The 21,962-nt window shown below is 44.4% G+C and overlaps 1 protein-coding gene across 5 annotated transcripts in view; it reads right to left on the bottom strand.

The window, feature by feature from the left end:
- The window catches only part of STIM1 (stromal interaction molecule 1), a 174,623-nt gene that overhangs the window by 29,488 nt on the left and 123,173 nt on the right, over nt 1-21,962 (bottom strand). For all 5 annotated transcript variants that reach the window (XM_075061860.1, XM_075061861.1, XM_075061862.1 and 2 more), the window contains one exon: nt 1,973-2,150. In XM_075061860.1, the coding sequence (XP_074917961.1) occupies nt 1,973-2,150 (178 nt within the window). The remainder of the gene's footprint in view (nt 1-1,972; nt 2,151-21,962) is intronic.

Genomic DNA, 21,962 nt, shown 5'->3' with positions numbered 1-21,962 from the left:
GGCTGCCTCAAAGACGTAACAGTAAATGTAGTTTTTCCCTCTCTTCATGTCAGGAACAAAGCAGATCATATGTGTGTGTCACGGAGAAGGGAAGGCAGGGAGTTTGGCAACATCATCTTGACACACATCTTTCCTTTTAGGTGAATGCCAGCTAATGTCATCACACAGAGCTACTTGACAGAAGAAAGTTCTCACAAACACAACATCCATGAGCAGGGCTACTTCCTACCAGCTGTTTGGACAGGATAGGTGAAGAACTGGGCTCCAGTACTGAGTGTGTATACGGCACCGATTCCAATGGCTGAAGTGTCTGTAAAAACCTTCATGGCAGGTTTACATTCTTGGGATGCTGGCACATGTACAGACAACTTTTCATATGAGCTAGCGCGCACACACAATTGGAATACAAGTCTGCTCCTACTCCAGTCACTGGGAGTTTAGCCATCGACTTCTATGGCAACCAAACTGGACTCTTTATCTTTGAAAATTATATTCAAGACACAAGTAAAAATAATTAGAGCCAAAATCTACCAGGCTCTGTTAAAAATGGTGATTTCAGCAAAAAACGAACCTTTTTTAAAAAAGAAAACGAGATTGTCAGTAGTAGCCCTTTGTCCATAAATAGGACCTATAGCAGCCGTTACACACATAAGTAGCCACATTGAGGTCAATGCCATTACTCGTGTGAGTAAAAATTGCATTCTTCAGCCCACAATATTTTGTCAAAGAAGAAATGAAATGCATTTATGATGAACAAGAGACAGTTCAGCTGCTTACGTTTAATGTTCCAGTACTGAATTTTCTAACTTTTTTTTGTGCTTCCTAGTAAACAACTCATGAGATCTGGATATCCCTGTAGTGCCTGGGAAGCAGTGGCTCCTCCAGATTCTTCAGAGGAAGAATCCATGAGGAAATTTGGCCAAATTCCTCTCCTGAACCATTTCCAGAATATTGATGTGTTTCACTCTCTCTTGGCTAATATGAAGATGCAACCTGAGTCAGTTCAGATGATGGATTCTGAAGGAGCCAGCTTACTTAACATTCTTTTTGAAAGGCCCTTTCTTCCTGTAGGAACAGGTCTATTTTGTGATTTTAAAAGGAAAGCAAAAGAATTCTGGTTTCTTTCAATATAATTTGGAATGACACAAAGGAACAATTGCTGACCTGCTTCACTGCTGTAGCACAGGAAAGTATGACGCATCAGGAGCAAGTGCCCATTTAAAGTAAGACAATAGGCTCAAACACAAGGGTGTCAAGCCCCTGTCAACTACAACAGGGGCATCCAAGTCATGTTAGGTAAGAATCAGAATGCTTGCAGATGTTAATTATCAAAGTACGAAAGTTCTAGTTAGAATATGATGGATTTGGGGGGGGACGGGGGGGAGAAGCCCTTCATATTTAACCGTCTCAAGAACAGCACAACTGATTTGGTGAAAACGGTCCTACAAAATTTATTCTCTTTCTAAAAATTACAGCCCAACCAAAATTTGAAAAAAACTTGAGCAACCAACAAAAGGGAATTAAGGTGGAAATCAGCATTCAGCCTTAACTACTATCTGTGCTGCTCAAGTCCACTAAAAATACATGAGATGCTTGTGCCTCATGCTGCCAATTCAGCATAGTGACTTTACACGACAGCAGCAGGCTTTATAATAGCATATGAGGCTAGTTTTAACTATTCTAGTCTTGATGGGGCACATCCCAAGTACATCTAACCAGTGCACATTGTGCAGGGAGTGGCAAGGGTGGGGTTATGTCCAAATTTCTTAACTAGCTGACCAAATGGATTCAAAGATTGTGAAGCCACATCAGTAATGTCAACTGGGTAATAGGTTTGCTATGATGACCTAAGCAGTCAGGTACTTATGGCTGGCATCCTCACAGAATAAGAGGCTGACTGCTACTGGCTCAATCCAAACGAACCGTGGAGACTTAACCATCCACCTCCAGGCAAAGCTTAAGTAGGACCCACCTTTCTTGAAGGTCATGTAGACTCTGCTCAGCTCTATGAAGCCCTTCTAGGTCTTTCATCATCCTCTTCACGTGCTCCTTTGAGTACCGGTTCTGGATGTAGGCAAACCAGCAGCCACCCACTCCAATGACAATGGACACCACCAACATGAAATCCTTTAGGTGGTTATGACGAGTTACTGGAAAAAAAGAGTTGTAAATAGATAGTTTAATTCAAGGAGAGAAATATGATGATCTGCTTTGCAATGTTTTCTTTGGACCTCAAGAAAAAAATTAACAGCACTAGAAAGAATTATGGACTTAGAAACACAGCAGACAGGAAGGACTGATGCCCACCCATACTTACAAATCCCCTTGAAATCACCAGAAAACACACCTATCTTCGTTAACAGATGATCCCAAACCAATGCTGGAGAGAAGGCTCAGACACTACTGTGACGGGCATGGTATAAGAACCCTTAATTTAACTGTATAACGTTCTGTACCTTGGGGGAACACTCAGCAGCCCCATGTTCATCCTTGTAAAATGATTGTGTGGTATCCAATACAAAGTTTGTCATGTTGGGTGTCTTCGGAAGGCTCATGATGCACTGAGCATGGTTGTTATAGTGATGTTACAGGTTGTAATTTCATGTAGATAGTTATGAGGCTGAAAATGTGTCCTTATGGCTTAAAATAAGCCCAGGCAAAAACTCTCCAGGAGCAGAGGGGCAGTTCACACCTCAACAGGGCGTGTATGGGACAAACCCAGCCCAGCCTCACAGGAACAAAAGAATCTGTTGGACTCTCGAGTGAGTCACTCCCCTTTCCTTAGTCAGTCTAGGACTGTGATGAGGTGATGCTCACCTGACTCTGAAAAGGGGTGGGGGGGCAAAGCTAAGAGGGAAGAAAGAACATGATAAAGGGGAGAGATGTTTGCCAGGCTCTTCCTCTCTTCCACCTCCATCTACAGACACCATCACCAAGCAACTGAAGTGCTGATCAAAGGGGAGAGCCTGGCTGAAGAGCAACCAGCCAGCCTGTGGTGAGAAGCATCTAAGTTTGTAAGGACACTGAAAGTGTTAAGATCAGCTTGGAATTCATTTTGCTTTTATTTCATTTGACCAAATCCGACTTGTTATGCTTTGACTTAGAATCACTTAAAATCTATCTTTTGTAGTTAATACATGTTTGTTTATTCTACCTGAAGCAGTGAGTTTGGTTTGAAGCATGTCAGAGACTCCCCTTGGGATAACAAGCCTGGAACATATCAATTTCTTTGTTAAACTGACAAACTCATATAAGCTTGCAGCATCCAGCGGGCATAACTGGACACTGCAAGACGGAGGCTCCGAGGATTGTGTTTGGGACAGGAGATACTGGCTAGTGTTATTCGGTTGCATAATCCGAGGAGCAGCTCACATGCCAGAGGCTGTGCATGAACAGCTCAGGAGTGGGAGTTCTCACAGCAGAGCAGGGTGAGGCTGGCTCCCAGAGTCTAGGATTGGAGTGACCTAGCAGATCACCAGTCCAGATAACACCAGAAGGGAATGTCACAAATGGGTCATGTCCTAGCTACATCAAAGACTGAATGCTGATCTGTCAACCACTATGACAGCTGCACTCCTTTGGGCTAATGCAGATCACAAAACCCAAGACAAAGCACAGGAGAGCTGGGGAGAAAGCATTCTCTGATGAGGGGATCTGGCTACAAAACAAACTTGCAGAGAAGATGAAGCAAATTTGGAGTCTGATTATCTTTAGAGAATGTCGCAAAATCTTCATATATAAAAAAGCCATTTTATCTTAACAGTGACACAACACTGACAGCCCCTCTTTCTCTAAGCCCTTACCAATAAAAAGGGTCAAATTAATAAAATTTAACCCCCACCCCACCCTGATGTTGTTAGCAGAACGTTGACCTCAAAAAGGGAGAAGTGCCAAAAGGTGAATGAAATCCACTTGGGAATTTGCTATTGCTATTGATTTTAAAGGAAGTATGCGTAGATCCTACAGTGATAAGAGGCACCATAAAGCGCTAAGATAAACAAACAGAACCTAGAAAGATATGAAATTCTTTCCCAGTGCCCTAATTAGGCTAAGCCATTTAACCTACTGCACGGGAACAAGAGTCATCATAGCTTGGCATCTAACCACGCTGGGGGCTAGGGGTTACCTGTGGCGTATAATTTATAAAAATCCTGGAAAAATAGATTCTTACTAGGATTTCCAAGGACAGAGAATATCAGACATTAGCCACCTTTAATATTTAACCAAAACTACATTTCGGTTTCCTCTCACTGGGACAAACACTGAGCTAGATCCTGCGACCCTAAGCTACATTCAAGTCAACTCCACGAGAGCCTACTTGGATGAGTCAGGGCTGCAGACCAGGCCCACAGGAGTCTGTTCAGCTGGCAGGTACAAAAGGAGAAATCAAAAGAAACATCCCAGAAATCAATAATTAAGAGGAGCACCTCACTTCATCTAAAATGGAAGGATTTTTATGAGGAGTTTACATAACGCCTACCCTCAAGAGAATAGTTAACCCTGAGGATGCAGGGCATTTCCAAAGTACTTGGAGCAATCAGACCATTTCTGGATCCGGAGATTAGAGTGGCTGAGATCCAAAGAGCCATAAGAGGGCTAACAAGCAACGCAAGATCGGTTCTTAGAGAGATTATCATTTAAGTTGTGTAATGCATTCTCACAGCTACCTTATAAATAAAGTAACTGTCTTTTTGGGGAGAGGGGAGATCAAATGATAGCCCCTGATCTTTCTTCCTTTACATGTTAAGAAGCCTGCACCTCAGCAGTAATGTAAGCAGATCCCCAAAGCCACACTCCCTCTCACAGGCCAAATGCCTTATTAGGTACTATCTGTGAGATTCTTCCACTAACAGTAATTAGGCTGGAGGGCGATTTCACCCACTGTCGTCCAACAGGTAAAGATGGGATTTGATACTTCTCGTAACGCAGTGAGCCTCATCAAATAAGCATCCAACTCCTCCTAGTCCTGTCAGTGGGAATAGCTTGACATGGAGAAGTGAGTATTTGTGATGGAAGTTCAAAAAATAAATAGCTAAAACTTCATGGAACAGATCCCAAAGTGCCTAGAAAAATCACATCTACATAATTTAAAGATGATAGAAAATAGTTACTTTCCCTCCACACACACTTTAATCTGAGGAACTTCAAACACTTCCATAGACATAAATTAAGCCTCACAACTCCTCTGAGAGGTACACAATACATTACACACATTTTACAGATGGGTAAACTGAGACACAAGTGACTTGTCCAAGATCACTCTAAAAGTCAGTGAAAGAGCTGTGAAAAAAGAACTCCACCGTTTTGGCCCTATTCTAATCTGGCAGAGAAAGGGGTAACATGAGCCAATGACTAGAAGTTAAAACTAGAAACGTTCAGACTGGAAATTAGGTGTAACTTTTTAAAGTTGAAAGTACTTAACCACTGGAACAATTTACCAAAGGTTGTGGTGGATTCTCATATGGCCTGTGATATAGAGAAGGTCAGACTAGATGATCACAATGGTCCTTTCAGGTCTTGGAATCTACGAATCTATGACATTATTAAACAGCAATTCCTCGTGTGAAAGTATGTCTTAGACTCTGGATAGAAGACGAATGCAATGAGGTGCCTCATCACTTGAAAAAAGTGAGAGATTTCACTAAAGGGGAGCTAGTGATTCCTAGATAACCCATGATTTACATTGCATAGAAGCCCATGCAGGGCTCAACCCCCACTTCAGCCCTATTTTGAGGGCATGAGTGGTGCACATGCTGTGTGCTGACATTTGCTGAAGAGTGATTTCTGAGTTGGACAGAGCTCAAAGTCCCATTTTCACTTCCATCCTTTCCTGGAGATTTAGGCAAAGATACTGGAAGATATAAAGAGAGGCCATTATCTGCCATAGCATACTATGAAACTCCATCTTGGTTTAAGTTTTAACAGCTTTGGGTATTGGATCCTAGCAGTTAGAGTGGGTTAAAAGACACCTTCAAGACCTACTACAATGCTGTATTTCCCAGGGAAATTTCCATTACGTCTTTGTGAAGTTGGCTCCTTTCCCCTAAACAGATTATTACGGTGCCTCCTGTTTGCTGTGGTAATGACTCTGAAACAGTAAGTGCTGGATTTTTACATTTCTTATTCTCTCCTGACTGAGGAGGAATGAGTGGGTGGCTGGGCTGGTACCCCTCTGCATGTGACTTCACCACCGACCTCGTCCACCTTGCTCAGAGTTGTGGGGTGTCTACAGCTCCCCCACCACAATAAACTCCATTTGGGTCTCCGCATGTGTAAATTTCTAGTTCAATTTGGGCCAAGCTGGAGTGATGGGTGGGTAAAGTGAACCCAGATTTCTTTTCCCTGTAATCTAGGAGAAATGAATAAAGTTTAAGATTATTGCCATGAAGCTAATGGATGCATTTTTCTTTTTGTTACTGGTTCTAACAACAGTATTTGAGTGTAAGAGATGGAAGTGTTGCAACTCAAACTGTACGTCTACACTAGCCGCCGGATTGGCGGGTAGTGATTGATCTATCAGAGATCGATTTATCATGTCTAGTATAGACAAGATAAATCGATCCCCGATCACTCTGCTGTCGATTCCTGTACTCCACTGCAGCAAGAGGCGGAAGCAGAGTCAATGGGGGAGCGGTGGCTGTCAACCCTGCGCCGTGAGGACACGAGGTAAGTCGACCTAAGATAGTCAACTTCAGCTATGCTCTTCTCGTAGCTGAAATTGCATATCTTAGGTCAATCCCCTCTCAGTGTAAACCAGGCCTAAGTTACCTTTTTCATTTGTTCACAAATCTTTCTGTTTGACATTTGGTAACACCACATCATATTAAGACTCAAGCCTGTAAAAATGTGCCATTTATAATATCCTATCATGTATAAGGTACAGTATACAGATAGTAAGATAAACATATACAAAAGCAGAGAGGGGAAAGAGCAACTATGCAGAAAACACTACAGATCTTTGGAACGAGAAGTCTAGCAGGCGGGACACTGGCAGGAAACAGGATAAAAATGGATTAACACAATCTATTCCTAACCAGGATGTGCTTGCTATACCTCCTGGAATGCATCTGTGCCCTTGATGTATTCATGAAGGGCCGAGGGATGTCAAACTGACAGGATATTCAGAAGGGCATATGAAATGCTGCACCATCCTTTCCTCATGAAGCCCAAGCATTAGGGAAAGTTTGGGAGACGTTCAGATAAGAGATGAAACCCCCACAACTCAAGATGGTACTCATGCTGTTAAGAAATAATCAGTTACAGGCCACAAAGACAGCACTTGACCAAACCTTGAAGGAAAGGCAAGAAGTTGATATAATTAGCATTTTACAGTAATTTGTGCCACTACAAAGTGATACATGTGTCCTTGTGAAATAAATGGGACAGGAGCAATATTTATTCCATTTACAGATATCTTTGCATAATGCTGACAGATCCTGGTCATCAGCGGGCAGGATCAAACCTGGGGCCTCTGGAGCTTAGCGCATGAGCCTCTACTGCATGCGCTAAAAGCCAACTGGCTGTTAGCTAAGGTTGTAGAGCAGACTCATTGAACTCTCTCTAAGTGGTCTCAGTGCCACTAGATGGGACAGAACACCACACCCAGAAGGTGTGTGGGTTACGTACTTCCCCTAGCTGAGAAGCACATCCCGAGCTGCAGAGACTTCCCAGTTGAAATCCCGGATGAGCCCCCACTTGTAATGCCGACAGATCCCGGTCGTCAGCAACAAACCTGGAACCTCTGGAGTTTAATGCATGAGCCTCTATGAATGAGCTAAAAGCCACCTGGCTGTTAGCTAAGGCTGTAGAGCAGACTCACTAATTGCTTTCTCTTTAAGTGGTCTCTGTGCCACTAGATGGGACAGAACACCACACCCAGAAGGTGTATGGGTTACATTTGCACCTCTACTGGGATCCAGTATAGTCAATTCATTCAATCCATGCACCAGGCACAGAAGACAAGGATGATGGAACTGAATAGTTCTACAAAATCCAGCTGCAGACACTGACATGGAGCCAAAACATGATGAACTGCTGATTAAAGGAGGTGGAAGAGGAGGATGTTGACAAGCCCACAAAGGAGAGAGAGATGGATGGGGAATGAACAAAGGAAGACCTTAACGACTCAATATTTGGTTTTTGTTCTGGGAATCAGTATATTTTTGTAATCTCTGTATATCAATGGACCTCCAGGAAACAGCACACTTGGACCCCTCCAGCTCAGCTAAACAGGATTCAAAACAAGGGCTGAAAACCCTGGCACTCTGCCAGGCGCTGATATCAGATAACATCAGTAGTTACTGCCTTCAGTGATCAAACTTTCCCCTCAGCTGCATATAAGAAACACGTCAGCAATTTAGTTATAATCTACGCAGCATGAGAGAAAGAAAAAGCCAAATGAACCCACTGCTGCAGTGAAAGAAAGAAATACCATAGAACTTGGGGGGAGACTGAATTCACTCATGCTTACATGCCAGTGGATATGGAAATCATGGCTCTGAGATGAAGCATTACAGTCCATGGAAAGGCATGTGTAGCTTAATCTGAGAACGACATCATCAAGAACTACGTGAGCACACGCAGCAGGAAGCAGACAAGCAGAAGCAGACCCTGCGAAACGTGACAAAGAAAGCAGCACGTATCAATGAGTAGGCTGAGTCGCCTGAATGGCAGCGCCAACTGGGAGACTCAAAGAATGTTCAGCATAAGGAAAGCTCACAAAAGGCTTCAAGCCAAGAAAAGCCACCATGTGCAGCAACTGTTCTATCCTGCAGAAGTGGAGAAAATGAATGAAAGGGGAAAGGGCCACAGTGAACCTTAGCAGACAAACTGGATGAAATACCACATTTCACCATCTGGGGGACAGGCTAAATACTGCTGAACCTCTGCCACCTGTGGAGGGCTGAGTTAGAGAATGTAGCAAATAAGGTTCAAAAGAGAAAATAATCCACATGGGTTCATTTTACATGTCCTTGCAATCTGAAGTATGAACGAGAAAGATAGGAACATACTTTGCAAGAGGTGGAGAGAGAGAACATTATGCATAATCCAAGGAAGCAGTATTCAATTTTCTACCAAGACTGCCTAAAGGAATATTAGGATTAGATCTCGCTCATTTCTTCTATAAATGCTAAATGAGTAAGGGAGATGGATGGAACAAATTGAAAAGTGATACCACCAGCAGTTGTTGACTCACAACCAAGCTTTTCACCCTGGCGCGGTCCTCATTGGCTCAATCTGTTATGCAGGGTAACGCATTACAGACCTTTGCTCTCAGTGGTCATGGTCTATTTACTTTAGGTTTCTCTATGATGCCAATAACAACATTCACTCTACTGGAAATGAAGCTGCATTAACCTGATGGGATCATCCTTATCAGTGAGGATGAGTAATGATTTCTGGAGTCATTCATGTACACTGTTGCTGACGTCTGTGGTAGGAAAGTATGATGGGGTGTATTCCCCACATTGGCCCTGAGACGGTAAATTAAGCCAGTCAGGCCTAATTAAACAAATTAAGCAGCAAGTAGGGGAGAGATGTAGGCTACAAGGAGGCCACTAATTAGAAGCAGGCACAGCTGGGCAGGACCAAGTGGGACCTGTACAAAGCCCAGGAGCTGCAAGCAGCAAAGGGGGGCTGCAGGGAAGGATGCCAACGTCACTCCCTGAGAGGAGGGATAGTGGGCTGGCAAACCCAAAGAGAGAGAGGAGCCAGTTATGTAGGAAGTAGTCCAGGGAAACAGCAGCAAGGGCCAGGACCATACAGGCCTTCGCTGCATATCCTAGGGTCCCTGGGCTTGAACTCAAGGTAGAGGGTGGGCCTGGGTTCCCCAACCAGCCACTGGGAAGTGGCGCAGGGCACTGGAGATGCCAGACAGACAGCTGGTCCAGAAGGAGTCTGATTCCACTGGAAGGGGAGAACCTTAGTGACCTGGCCGGAGGGCCAAGCCATGGACAGCAAACTGCAGCTCCAGAAGTGAGAGGGGCTGCAGGGTGAAAGAGACAACGGGTAGAGACAACACCAGAGGAAGGCAGCATCTGGCAAGAGCTAATCCCAGAGTTGCCAGGAGGAGGCGCCTCCGTGACAAGAAGTAAAAAGACAAAAGCGATGAGCATATGCAAAATGACACAAGAAATGGATGTGAGGAATCTGTGCTACCTGTGCTGAGGAGGGCTGTGCTTAGCTTATCTAGTGAAAACTGACTATGGTATTTTCAACATGCGAGAAACTCAAGCTCTTTTGGAGTAAAACTACAAGCGTAACCCCCATCAGACAGACTGCCTGGAAGTGAGGGAAGGATAACTACAAAAAAGGCCACAAAACTGAAATACTGATTTTGCCTCTTTTCGCAGCACCTGTTCATCCTGGGAACAAGGAGAAAAGCTGGACCCTGAAGGCAGCAGATCAATGGCCAGTGGCTTGACAGCAAGTGTTACTGACCCTATTCTGAGAATATCACGGACATGGAAGGTGTGAGCACCAAAGCAAAGTACGATGCTGTTGCAACTACTGGGGAAGATGAAGAGGAGGACACAGGAACATTCTGGGTTTTTATGATAAGGCGATGGAGACTGGTGAATCATGATATAAATAGACTCCTTCCATTATATATGATTGATGGCTCTTGATGAATTTGATGTTCCTCCCCAATTCAGCTCATACAGCAGCCCCCCGCCCCCGTCCTCTTGTTTAAAACTCAAACTGCAGCTGCAGGAAAGACATGCCACTAAAGAGAGTTATGAGCAATGGACAAGGAGCACATGACACCCTCAGTGTTTCTGAATGACCAGCTAATGGCCATTCGGAATGATCTTGAGCACCAAGCTTGGCCCACTGCCCTTACAGATGCTTCAAGCGTACCATCTGATTTGTGGCCCTGGAGGCACACTTAGAAATTCTCTGGGTGGAAGTGCTGGTGCTCACAGTGCTCCTTCCAGGCCTATGGGCCAGTTAAGGGAGTGTGGGCTCCCACATATCGAATCCTCTCAGGGTCTTGGGGGGGATGTATGTGGGATTGGGTAATCCACTGGGATGTATAGGAGGTAAAGCCACCCAATATGCCTAATTGCTTTTTAATTGGCGCCCCTGAAATAATACCCAACATTTGGATAGGCTTAGGAAACCAGTGGACCTTCTGGCCACTGGAACCACCCCCAGCTCCAGTGTGTTCGGAAACTAAAGCCAGGAGAAATTGTCACTGTCAATGACCACATTTGCTGGGAGGGTAACGGACAAATAACCACCATTGCCAAACAGCAACAATGCTAAAAGGACGTCAGGCATGTCTGATAAAAAAAAGGTTCAGATCCAGCTTATAACTCACCCAAACCCTGAGCCTACAGGTCAGTCCTCCACCAACAACCCACGATAGAGATTTCAAAAGGTCTCTTACCTTTCAGATGGGCCCAGGGTTTGGTGGGAGACTGCCCGGGGTCCACCAGTCTGGGGAAGTCATCTAAGGATCCCGGACAAGCCCCCAAATTGTTGTGGAAAATTGACCACACGGTTGATTTTGGATCAGACAGCCTGAGGCTCCTTTATTTCATACAAGCATACATGCAGGGAGAATCAGCATGGCCCCACGCAAGAGGCAAACTGCTCTGCTCTCCACAAATTTTACCAAGCTTATAAAGGCTAAAACCACAAGCACGTAACGCACCTTGAGATTTAGAGAACACCCTACTTCAGTGTTTCTCAGGCCTGGTCTACACTAAAGACCTAGATCAGTAAAACTACAATGCTCTGGAGTGTGGATTTTTCACACCACTGAGCAACATTGTTATACCAACCTAACCTCCATGTAGACCGCGCTATGTTGGCAGAAGAGCTTCTCCCACCGATGTAGCTACCACCTCCAGGCAGGCGGATTAACTACGCCCATGAGATAGCTCTCTTCCATTGGCTTAGAGTGTCTTCATTAACGTGCTAGAGCGACACAGCTGCATTGGTGCAGCTGTGCCAATGCAGTATTTTAAGTGTAGATGTTCCCTCCTATGTTTCTGGTCACAGGCCCCAGCTGGGATGGACTGGCTTCTTGGCATGCTGCCTTGTGTCATGTCCCAACACAGTTGCTGCCATCTCCTCTTTTCTGTGCATTATTTTTCTTAGTCAGTTTTACTGTGATACTTGCGTTTTGCTACCCTTTGCCGTTCCCTACCTCACGAGAAGGTAACACACTGATCAAAGCGAGGATGGCCATGAGGCTGGACCATATGTGCCCTTATGGCTGGGCTGTGTGCCATGGGAGTGAAGGAGAGATATTTGGTGTGCAGGCTGCCGGCTTAGCCTGCAGCCATGTACACATGGGCTGGTCCTGTTGCTGGCTATGTTAAAGCGCACTATAGGAGCAGGAAGTGAAGACAGGCTGCTTCCAAGGAGACACCTGACACTTTAGCCACATGAGGAGATGCATGTTGGTACAGCAGAGAGTAAAACAAATCTGGAGTCATTCAGCTTTCCTCCTGCCATTGCTACTCTTCTTTTTCACCAAAAACTAATCTGGCATCCTTAAAGTTGAGGAATAATCTCCTGTTGTTTCTCAGAATAGGGCCATGTCTAACTCCAGGGACTACATTAGCATAGCTATGCTGCCTTATACACAGCCTACACCTTCGATGCAGGCACACCACCTTCCTGAGCAATGGTAGCTAGGCCAACAGAAGCATTTTTCCATCGACCTAGAAGTGTCTACACTGGGGGATAAGTCAGCATAGCTAACCCTGAGTGATGGAACTACGTCAACCTAAATTTTAGGTGTACACCAGGCCTACAACTACCGGAACTTCAGCAGAAATTGGCCAACAGAAAAGCACAGGCCAAAATACAAGGGGAACAAATCCTGAAAGGTCTGAGATAGGACCATTTTTGCAGTTCTATAAAAATAGTACAATATTCACCTTGCAAATTAAAACAAAAAACTAATTTTAAACTGGAGCATCTTATTATCGGAATTTTAAACAATTACCCTCTTTGTCGATCAACAAAAACTGAAGCCATCTGCTACATACTGAACAATTAAGGTGCTTATATAGCAATAAATCTTAGCTATTGCTTTTCTCAGCCTACCAACATTTGATTAAATACATTTAAAGTACGAGTTGCTAGAATGCAAACAAATAATGCAAAGCTGTTATCTAAGTGCAAAGAGAGAAACTGAATGGATCCTCTGAGGAAGGCCTGTCTCTGTATGTGATGAAGACGGTTCTAGGCACTGCTGGCGTACGAATACCTAAAGAGGTATACAGAAACAATTTCATATTCATGGCCTTAAGATGCAAAATCAAGATCCTGGGCAATATTCAGTCACACATCAACTCCCTGCACATTCAGATACCTTTCCAACACTAGAAAGCACTAATGGGAGCTTCTCCTGGCTAGATTTCCTTGAAGCCGAAAAAACAATTCCTCATTGGGGTGGCACTATTATGCCACTACAGCCTGGTGCCTTTCCCTAGGTACCCACTGTCAATTTGTTTCTGTCAAGAGTTGGATAAGGGAATAATAATATTTGTTATATAATTACAAAAGGGCACTGGTGGGGGAGAAAGAAGGGAGCCCAGCGCTGGGGTGGCAGGGGGTGCGGGTGGGGGTGGGAGCCCAGGGCTGGGGCAGCAGGGGAGTCCCTCTGGCCCGAGCAGCCAGGGAGCATGATAGATGCGCCCTAGCAGTTCCTATCTTGCACGGGCGCCCGTGTTCCGCGTCTTTTTTCTTTCCTTTTTTTTTTTTCTCTTTTTTTTGCTTTTTTTCCCTGTTCTTCTCCTTTTTCCTTTTTTTCTTTCTTTTTCTTTTTGTCTCCCTCTCTTTTTTTTATTTTTATTTTTTTTTCTTTTTTTCCTTCCTTTCTCTTTTTTTTTCTTTTTTTCTTTTTTCTTTTTTCTTTCTTTTTTCCTCCTTCTATTTTTTTCTTTTTTTTTTTTCTTTCTTTTTTCTTTTTTTCCTTTTTTTTCTTCTTATTTTTTTTTTTCTTTTTTTTTTTTTTTTTTATTTTTTTTTTTTTTTTTTTTTCTTTCTTTTTTTTCTTACTTTTTTTTTTTTCTCTTCTTCTTCTTTATTTTTATTATTTTTTTCTGGCACGAGCCAGCCTAGGAGATGATGATGGCTTAGCAACTGTAATGCGGCATCTCTTCTACGCCGAGCCACCCAGCCGAGCAGAAAAATGCATGATGGCTTGCAGTGCGTACTGCACTGCCTCTGCGCTGACAGCTTAAGATGCTAAAAAGATAGATGGCATCAAAACAAGAAATTGACCTGATCTTGTTTTGTGAAATCAACCGCGCCTGCCCTAAACCAGGGTTTTGAGTTTCAATCGTTGGAGCGCGCCCATTCTGGTGCCTGACAGTTGTTTTGTGGTTTTTCCTTGATGCAAAGCACCACCCACTTCTGTTGATTTTAATTCTCTGCTAAGCTCCATGTCGGTTCAGTCGCCCCCCTCCCTCTGCCCAGAGCCCAACAGCCAGACAATTGTTTCACGGCCAAAACCGCGTGCGGAGGCCCGAACCAGCATAACACAGGCCTGAACAAGAGGGACGTGGCTATAGACATCTCACAAAGTATGGACCAGGCAATATGCACATCATGCTGATGAGCTCTGCATGAACTCTGCAAACATGCTGGCCAAACAGGAAATTAAATTCAAAAGTTCGTGGGCCTTTTCCTGTCTACCTGGCCAGTGCATCTGAGTTGAGAGCACTGTACAGAGCGATCACAATGGAGCACTCTGGGATAGCTCCCGGAGGCCAATACTGTCGAATTGTATCCACACTATTCCAAATTTGACCCGGCAAGGCCGATTTCAGCGCTAATCTCCTCGCTGGAGGTGGAGTAAAGAAATCGATTTAAAGAGCCCTTCAAGTCAAAAAAAAAAAAAAGGGGGGGGGCTTTGTTGTGTGGACGGGTCCAGGGTTAAATCGAGGTAACGCTGCTAAACTCGACCTAAAGTCGTAGTGTAGACCAGGCCTCAGGCATATTAAGCTTCTGAACGTATAAGCTCTAGCTAAAATATTTAACAACAACACTATCATGCAGATGCAACCATATGAATGGCTACAAGAGCTCCAGAACCAACCACCTCCATTCTCTTGCATTATCTTAACGCAGGAATAGGGCATGGAGCAGAGCCAGTCTCTGGTCAATGAGCCCAGAGGCCTGCAGGAGGCTGCCTGACTGGTTGGAAAAGTCAGCAGACTGGCTCTTAAGCCCAGCAGCTCTTCGGTGGCTGCTCTATGCATTTGCCTTCGGTGGCTGTGAGATAGCTCCTGCCTCTGCCTTGGACCAAGCCCTGCTCCTGCCCTCCCTCGCTCCACGTAACCCGAGTCTGGCTCTTGGCTTGGATTCCTGACTTCTAACTCTGGCTCTGCCCCTGGGCTCCCATTCTTGGCTGTCTACTCCAGCTCTAACCACTGGCTCAGCTGCCCACATCCTGGTCTCTGACAACAGTAATACAATCCTCCATGGAAAAATGTAATAATCCATTTAACACATTCACTCACAAAATCAGTAAAATAATTCAGATGAATACTGACCTTAACTCCCATGCAGGCCAGTTAACCACAACATCCTCTTCCCAAGAAGTGCAGTGCACTAAATTCTGCCAAATTTCTGCAGGTAGCTTGTCCCTAATCCCTTTTATCTAGGAGACCAGAACTGCAAGGCAGAATTTTCACATCTATTATTCTACTTTCCACCCACACTCAATTGCTTAATCCTTCCTCCCCGATTCAGTTTCCTTTCACCATTCTTGATAGCTACTTTCCCAGTAATTTTCCATTACTGATGCCTTGACAGCCAAATTCTAGACTCTCCTTAGCCTGAGGCTGTGTGTGTTGCACCAGTGAAGTATCTAGTTTACTAGCCGCACCCTGGATTTGTATTTTTCATCTGTGAATTATCTTATATTTCCAGCTGCCAAGAGTCCTTAGCATTTGACGACGAGTCCTGCTTTTTCAGTTGTATGCTGTCCAAAGAGAAGATTCCAGGAAAATTCAGAGGTAGCAAAGTCATTCTAAACAAAGGGTCTTTTTGGTTTCTATAATCCCTTCCTTGCTTTACTGTGGTTGCCACAAGAAGGAGAACTGAGGTCAACAAGATAGTCTCCCCTAGTTAGTCCCCAGGGGAGCTGAGAGTGGGTTCGGGCCCCCCAGCAAGGGTGAACTGGCTAAACAGAGCCGACGAAGCTGGGGAAGCCAGGCCCTGGGCCCCCTTTCGGACCGCCGGACCCCGGTAATTTGTACCAACTCCCCCCTCTTCCCCCCGTCAGCCCTATTAATCCCAGCAAAGGAGAATGAGTGCGAGTCACTGCTTGCCAAGGCAGTAATTCAAAGGATCACAGATCAAAGATCTAGCCCAAAGGCATCATACTGTACGTTTGAAACCTGTGAGTTAATTTACCCTCCTGTTTTGTGCGCTTGCACATCAGTGTCGACATTCAGACACAGGACATGGCACCATGGCAAATGCTGTGGAAGACCCTGAGGTTTTGAAATCTAAAGATTTGTCACCCCTTTGGTGGCCCAACCAGCCTATGGCTAGAAGCATTGCTCTGGCCTCTCCAGATGGGCTCCACAAAGAAGGCCTTTGTAAGGGGGAAGGAAGAAGTGCAGAGGGGAGGAAGGCAAGGGAAACTACAGATGTAACAAGTTTTGATAAAATGCATGATCACCACTATTTGCCATGACTCATTGTAATTTCCCCCTAGTGGTACATGCCACTCACCTGTTCACACATGTGCAGACACTAAGCACACTAATTTGCTTTTAAATCGGTTAAGTGGAGTTTTCTTGACAGCCATTTTAATAAGCACCTTCCTCCAGTGATACACTGTTTCCCTTCTCTACAATGGAAAACCTCCCTTAAATTAGCATTTACGAGAGTCTGAATTTTACAGTTGCATTATCATTTAGATTCTGAACTGCTCCCCTGGAAGCACTTTCTAGGTACTCTGCACAGTATTTGAGTAGGTGCTGCACAGCGGATGAGAACCATAGGGTTTCTTCCCAGCTATATTCAACTAAGTGAAGTGTAAAATCAAGAACTGTCAGGAGAAATCAGAGAGCTGTTCACGCATGCAAGTTAAAGATACCATGAGGGTAGGGATTAGTAACCTAGGTCCAACTTCCTTCTTTGTATCTACCATCAAAGATTAGCTGACACGAGCATGACACAGCTCGGTGGTGCAGTATGTTTCCTTGGCATATTTAATACCTCACACTTCTTACAGCACTTTCCTTCCAAGCCTCTCAGTGCAATTTGCAAAGATTAATGAGTTAGGACTCACCACTACCAGGCCCATTTTACTGATGAGAAATGAAGAGAAGTTCACTGAGTCACCTAACGTCACACATCCCAATCTGTGGCAGAGAAAGGACTCCTGACTCCAACTGCCATGTTCTAAACATAAGACCACACTTCCTGTGTTACTAGATATGTACAATAGGGGATGTATTTGCTGGCATATCTCCATACATGAGCATTAGTTCCCTGTGCATGGGAACTGCATTTGCTTCAATTTAAATTATATAGAGCCCTTCCAAACAGGATGGTGAAGACTGACACATAAATGCCTGTAACAAACAAACACACAGTACCTCCGCAATAATATTGGAAACCACTCAGGGCTTAGCTACATGGTGAAATTGATCAGAATAGCTATTTTGGAATAAAAATGACTTTATTGCACAATAATTACTCTGCTTTGGGAGTGCACTAATTATTCCAGAATTGACTGACTTTTATTCCAGAACAGTGTGTCTACATGGGGAGCTATTATGGAACAGCTTGTTTCACAATGACTATTCCGGTCGATTTCCTTTCATAGACCTTAAGAAACAAAGCAACTGGCCATGAAGCAGAAAATCTTCCAGTTTCTTAGGCATAGTCTGAAATTCTGATTTATACATTGGAGCCTTCATTAACTGATTTCTTGTATTTTCCTATTTCCTCCGTTGCCATTTTCAAAGCCTACTCAATTCTGGGATGGAACACAATTAGATCAGAATCACTCATCAGAGCTGGCAGCTTTCCATTGATTGCCAGCCAAGGCTTGTGTTTACTCTAACACACTCCTACATACACACAGTGCTATTAAGGTGACCCTTTGGGGTGTTGTATCACCATGGCAGCACAGTGAGATAATTTCCTACTCTCAGATTCCATCCTCTTTACAGAGCGTACCAGAGCTTTCAGGTGTTCTGCACCCAGGCTGCGGAACGCTCTGTGGAAGAAGGAAGACAGTCTTAGCATTTCTCCTTTGCAGATTTCTGCCTCTGTAGCTCAGAGCTTTTGTTTCCAATTGAACACAACTCCCTCTCACTGGGTTTCTTTGCCATCTGCAAGGTGCAGAGCAGTATACTTTTTTCTGTATTGCAACTACATTTCTCTTCTTCCACTCTGCTCCTTTTGTGCTCTCACTCTCACAAGGTGCTGTCCTCTCTCTCAGGTTATTGATTCCAAAACAAAGAAGCTGCTGTTAGTCAAAATTAAACATGTAACCCGAGCTAGAAAGGTGTCAAGATGTGGCAACACAAGCTAAAACAAAAATCTATTTCTCTTCATGCTTTTTTACCCTATTGATGGAAGGGAGACCTTTGGGGACTGAAAATGTCTTCCTGATTTAAAGAAGCAAGATCAGCAAGACTCACATTATCAATGACTGATTCAGTACCTCAAAGTGGAGCACTCCACAGAGTCACACAAAATGTTATAACATGTCCACTTTCTGGGATTAAATCATACCTAATCTGCTATGGTAATGGGCTTCTACACTCATATGTCAGTTTCTATTCTTCCATAGACTGCTGGCAGAAGATTAATAGTGGCCTCAGGTTGCCGAAGTGGCTGGTAAAATGCCCAGTTCCAAATGATCGCAAAGGTTTAACTTCACTGACATTGTAACCCTTTCAATTCTTAGTTCTTGAGAACCAGAAACCAAGAGCCAGATCCTCAACAACTCTGACCAATGCCCTTATGGAGAGGAAGCAACAAATATGGCTTTAGGCCACCATTATGGTTCTCTGATCCCTGAGGCTGCTAGGGAATAGTTACGTACCCAGAATAATTTAGAGCCGCTTCTGGACTGCTCTAGTTTATGCTATCTGGTAAACAGACTCTTATGGGTTGTTATGAAGGTGAAAGATCACTGGATGGAACACAGCATGTTGTTCTGACAGGGTTTTGGGAGAGGTTGGTGTAAAGCTGGCTAAACCAGCTCTCTGCCAGCCAGGGACTTTCTTATGCCAATCCTTAACTGAGTTATTAGGGCAGCTTTGTGGATACTTTCCTAGGTTTACCCCTAGAGGAATTCTGTGCCACTGTGCAAGCGCAGAATTAACGTCCCCCACAGATTTGTTTTCCCCCGCAGAGTAATTGATTCTGACAGGGAGGTGAAGGGAAGTCTGCAATTACACCTTTCATCCACCAGAAGCTGATGTGGAGCCGGAAGAGAGGGCTGCTGGCTCACTGACTGAAGCAGCCAGCCACAGAGAGGGAGAAGACTGAGGTACGGGATATGAGGGGGGACGGGGACAGACAGAGTGGGGCACATGGGGCCACTGAGGAGGGTCACATAGATTGGGGTTCAGAAAGGCTAGTGGCAAAGACAGACTGGAGTGGGGAAACAACAGGTAGTGGGGTGACAGCATTTATCCACAGGCTGAATGAGAGTCGGGGGTGCAGAGACACAAGAAGTGGGGGAGACGAGTGGCTGAGTAGGGGTACAAGAACACATGAGGACAAGGGGGAGGAGGGGTGGCTGAGTGGCAGTGCAGGGACACATGGGGATGGTGGAGGAGAGGTGGCTGAGTGGGGGTGCAGGGACACATGGGCATGGCGGAGGAGAGGTGGCTGAGTGGGGGTGCAGGGACACATGGGGATGGTGGAGGAGAGGTGGCTGAGTGGGGGTGCAGGGACACATGGGGATGGTGGAGGAGAGGTGGCTGAGTGGGGGTGCAGGGACACATGGGGATGGCGGAGGAGAGGTGGCTGAGTAGGGGTGCAGGAACACATGAGGATAAGGGGGAGGAGGGGTGGCTGAGTGGCAGTGCAGAGACACATGGGGATGGTGGAGGAGAGGTGGGTGAGTGGGGGTGCAGGGACACATGGGGATGGTGGAGGAGAGGTGGCTGAGTGGGGGTGCAGGGACACATGGGGATGGTGGAGGAGAGGTGGCTGAGTGGGGGTACAGGAACACATGAGGATAAGGGGGAGGAGGGGTGGCTGAGTGGCAGTGCAGAGACACATGGGGATGGTGGAGGAGAGGTGGGTGAGTGGGGGTGCAGGGACACGGAGACAGAAGCAGACATGTCTGACTGAATGAGAGAGGCTAAGGATCAGCATGGGGGAAGCTCACCAACTCCCTAACAATCCCTCCTCTCCCCAACCCCCGCCCCCCAAACAAACAGCGAAACTGTTCCATACTATTCCTACTCACACCCAACAAACCTCCAGGTTCATTCCCAGACCCCTTCCTAGCAATTACTTCCTTCTCCCTCAGCTACCCTGACTCCCCCAAGTCTTTGCACTGCTTCTGAGAGGTGTGGGAAATACATTTCTGTATTGTAGTTTAAATGAATTATTACTTTATTAAAATGCCTCAAAAGGAATATATTTGTCAAAAAAAATTCCCTGAATCTTTTTTATTGTTTCTGTTGTTACAGACACACACACTGATGGGTATTTTAAAATAAATTACCAAAATAATTGAAACTGGTGTGATTATACAGCGTTATCTTGACAAATAAAATATGCAGAATTTTAAAATATGCTGTGCAGAATTTTTAGTTTTTTGGCACAGAATTCCCCCAAGAGTACAGGTTGGAACACCACAAAGAATCTGTTCCCACAAGTGAATATTTAACTGCCCAGCACACTCCTGTTACATTGTAGTAACTTTTTGAATTTGGTTTCAATATTGAGAGGGATGAAGCTGAATCAGATCCAGAAACTCAGAGCAACTTGGCTGCATTTAGCAGCAGGAAAACCAGGAGTTAATTAGCTTTATGTTCTTGATTTCTAATCCAGCTATTGCTCTTTTTTTTCTTTTGTTACAGCATTAAAAATGCACAGTACGTACTGACTCACTGCAATAAAGCGCATGAAGTAACCAGAGGGTTTCAACTACACACTGGACAAATGCTGGCTCTGTTTAAAAACTGAATCAAGCTATGGAGGATGTAAACGCATTCTCCAAAGAAAAATCCAAGACACAAAAATCATCTCTTAAAAATAAAAAAGCACTGGGACATTTCTAACTCAGTAATTTTATAGAGACTTGTATAAGAAGTGACAACACAAAAATAAGGACTATATGCACTAAATGCTACAGTGGCTACTTAATTTAAAAATGATTTAAATGCAGTAGTGAAACACACAATACACAGGAACATGGGAACTGCCATACTAGATCAGTCCAGGTGGTCCAGTATCTGTCTCTGATAGTGACCAGTACCTGATGTTACACAAAACCTCACAGCACACAGTTATGGAATAGCCTAGTTTCTTCTTCAGCTTGTCAGTAGTTTGCTTATGCACTGAATGATGAGGGCTTATAGCCCTTCTTAAAAAAAAAAAACATTTTAAATCCTTTCTAATATAACTGTGAATGTTATCATCTATAGATAGAAGTGGAATTCTCCTAAACTCTTGACCTTGATGATCCCTTGTTGGCAGTAAGTTCCAGAGGAGAATTGTGTGTTGTGTAAAAAAATATTTCCTTTTCTCTATTTTGAATTTGTTCTCTTAATTTCATATGTCTCCTTATTCTTATATTATAGAATCAAAGAATCATAGAAGCGTAGGATTGGAAGGGACCTCAAGAGATCATCTAGTTCAGTCCCCCGCACTACTCAAGGCAGGACTAAGTAATAACTAGATCATTTCTGACAGGTGCGTGTCTAATCTATTCTTAAATACTTCTGATTATGGCAATTCCAAAACCTCCCTAGGCAATTTATTCCAGTGTTTAACCACTC

This window comes from Chelonoidis abingdonii, chromosome 1 (assembly GCF_003597395.2).
Source record: "Chelonoidis abingdonii isolate Lonesome George chromosome 1, CheloAbing_2.0, whole genome shotgun sequence".
Taxonomy (NCBI): domain Eukaryota; kingdom Metazoa; phylum Chordata; order Testudines; family Testudinidae; genus Chelonoidis; species Chelonoidis abingdonii.
This window is presented reverse-complemented; position numbering and strand designations above follow the sequence as displayed.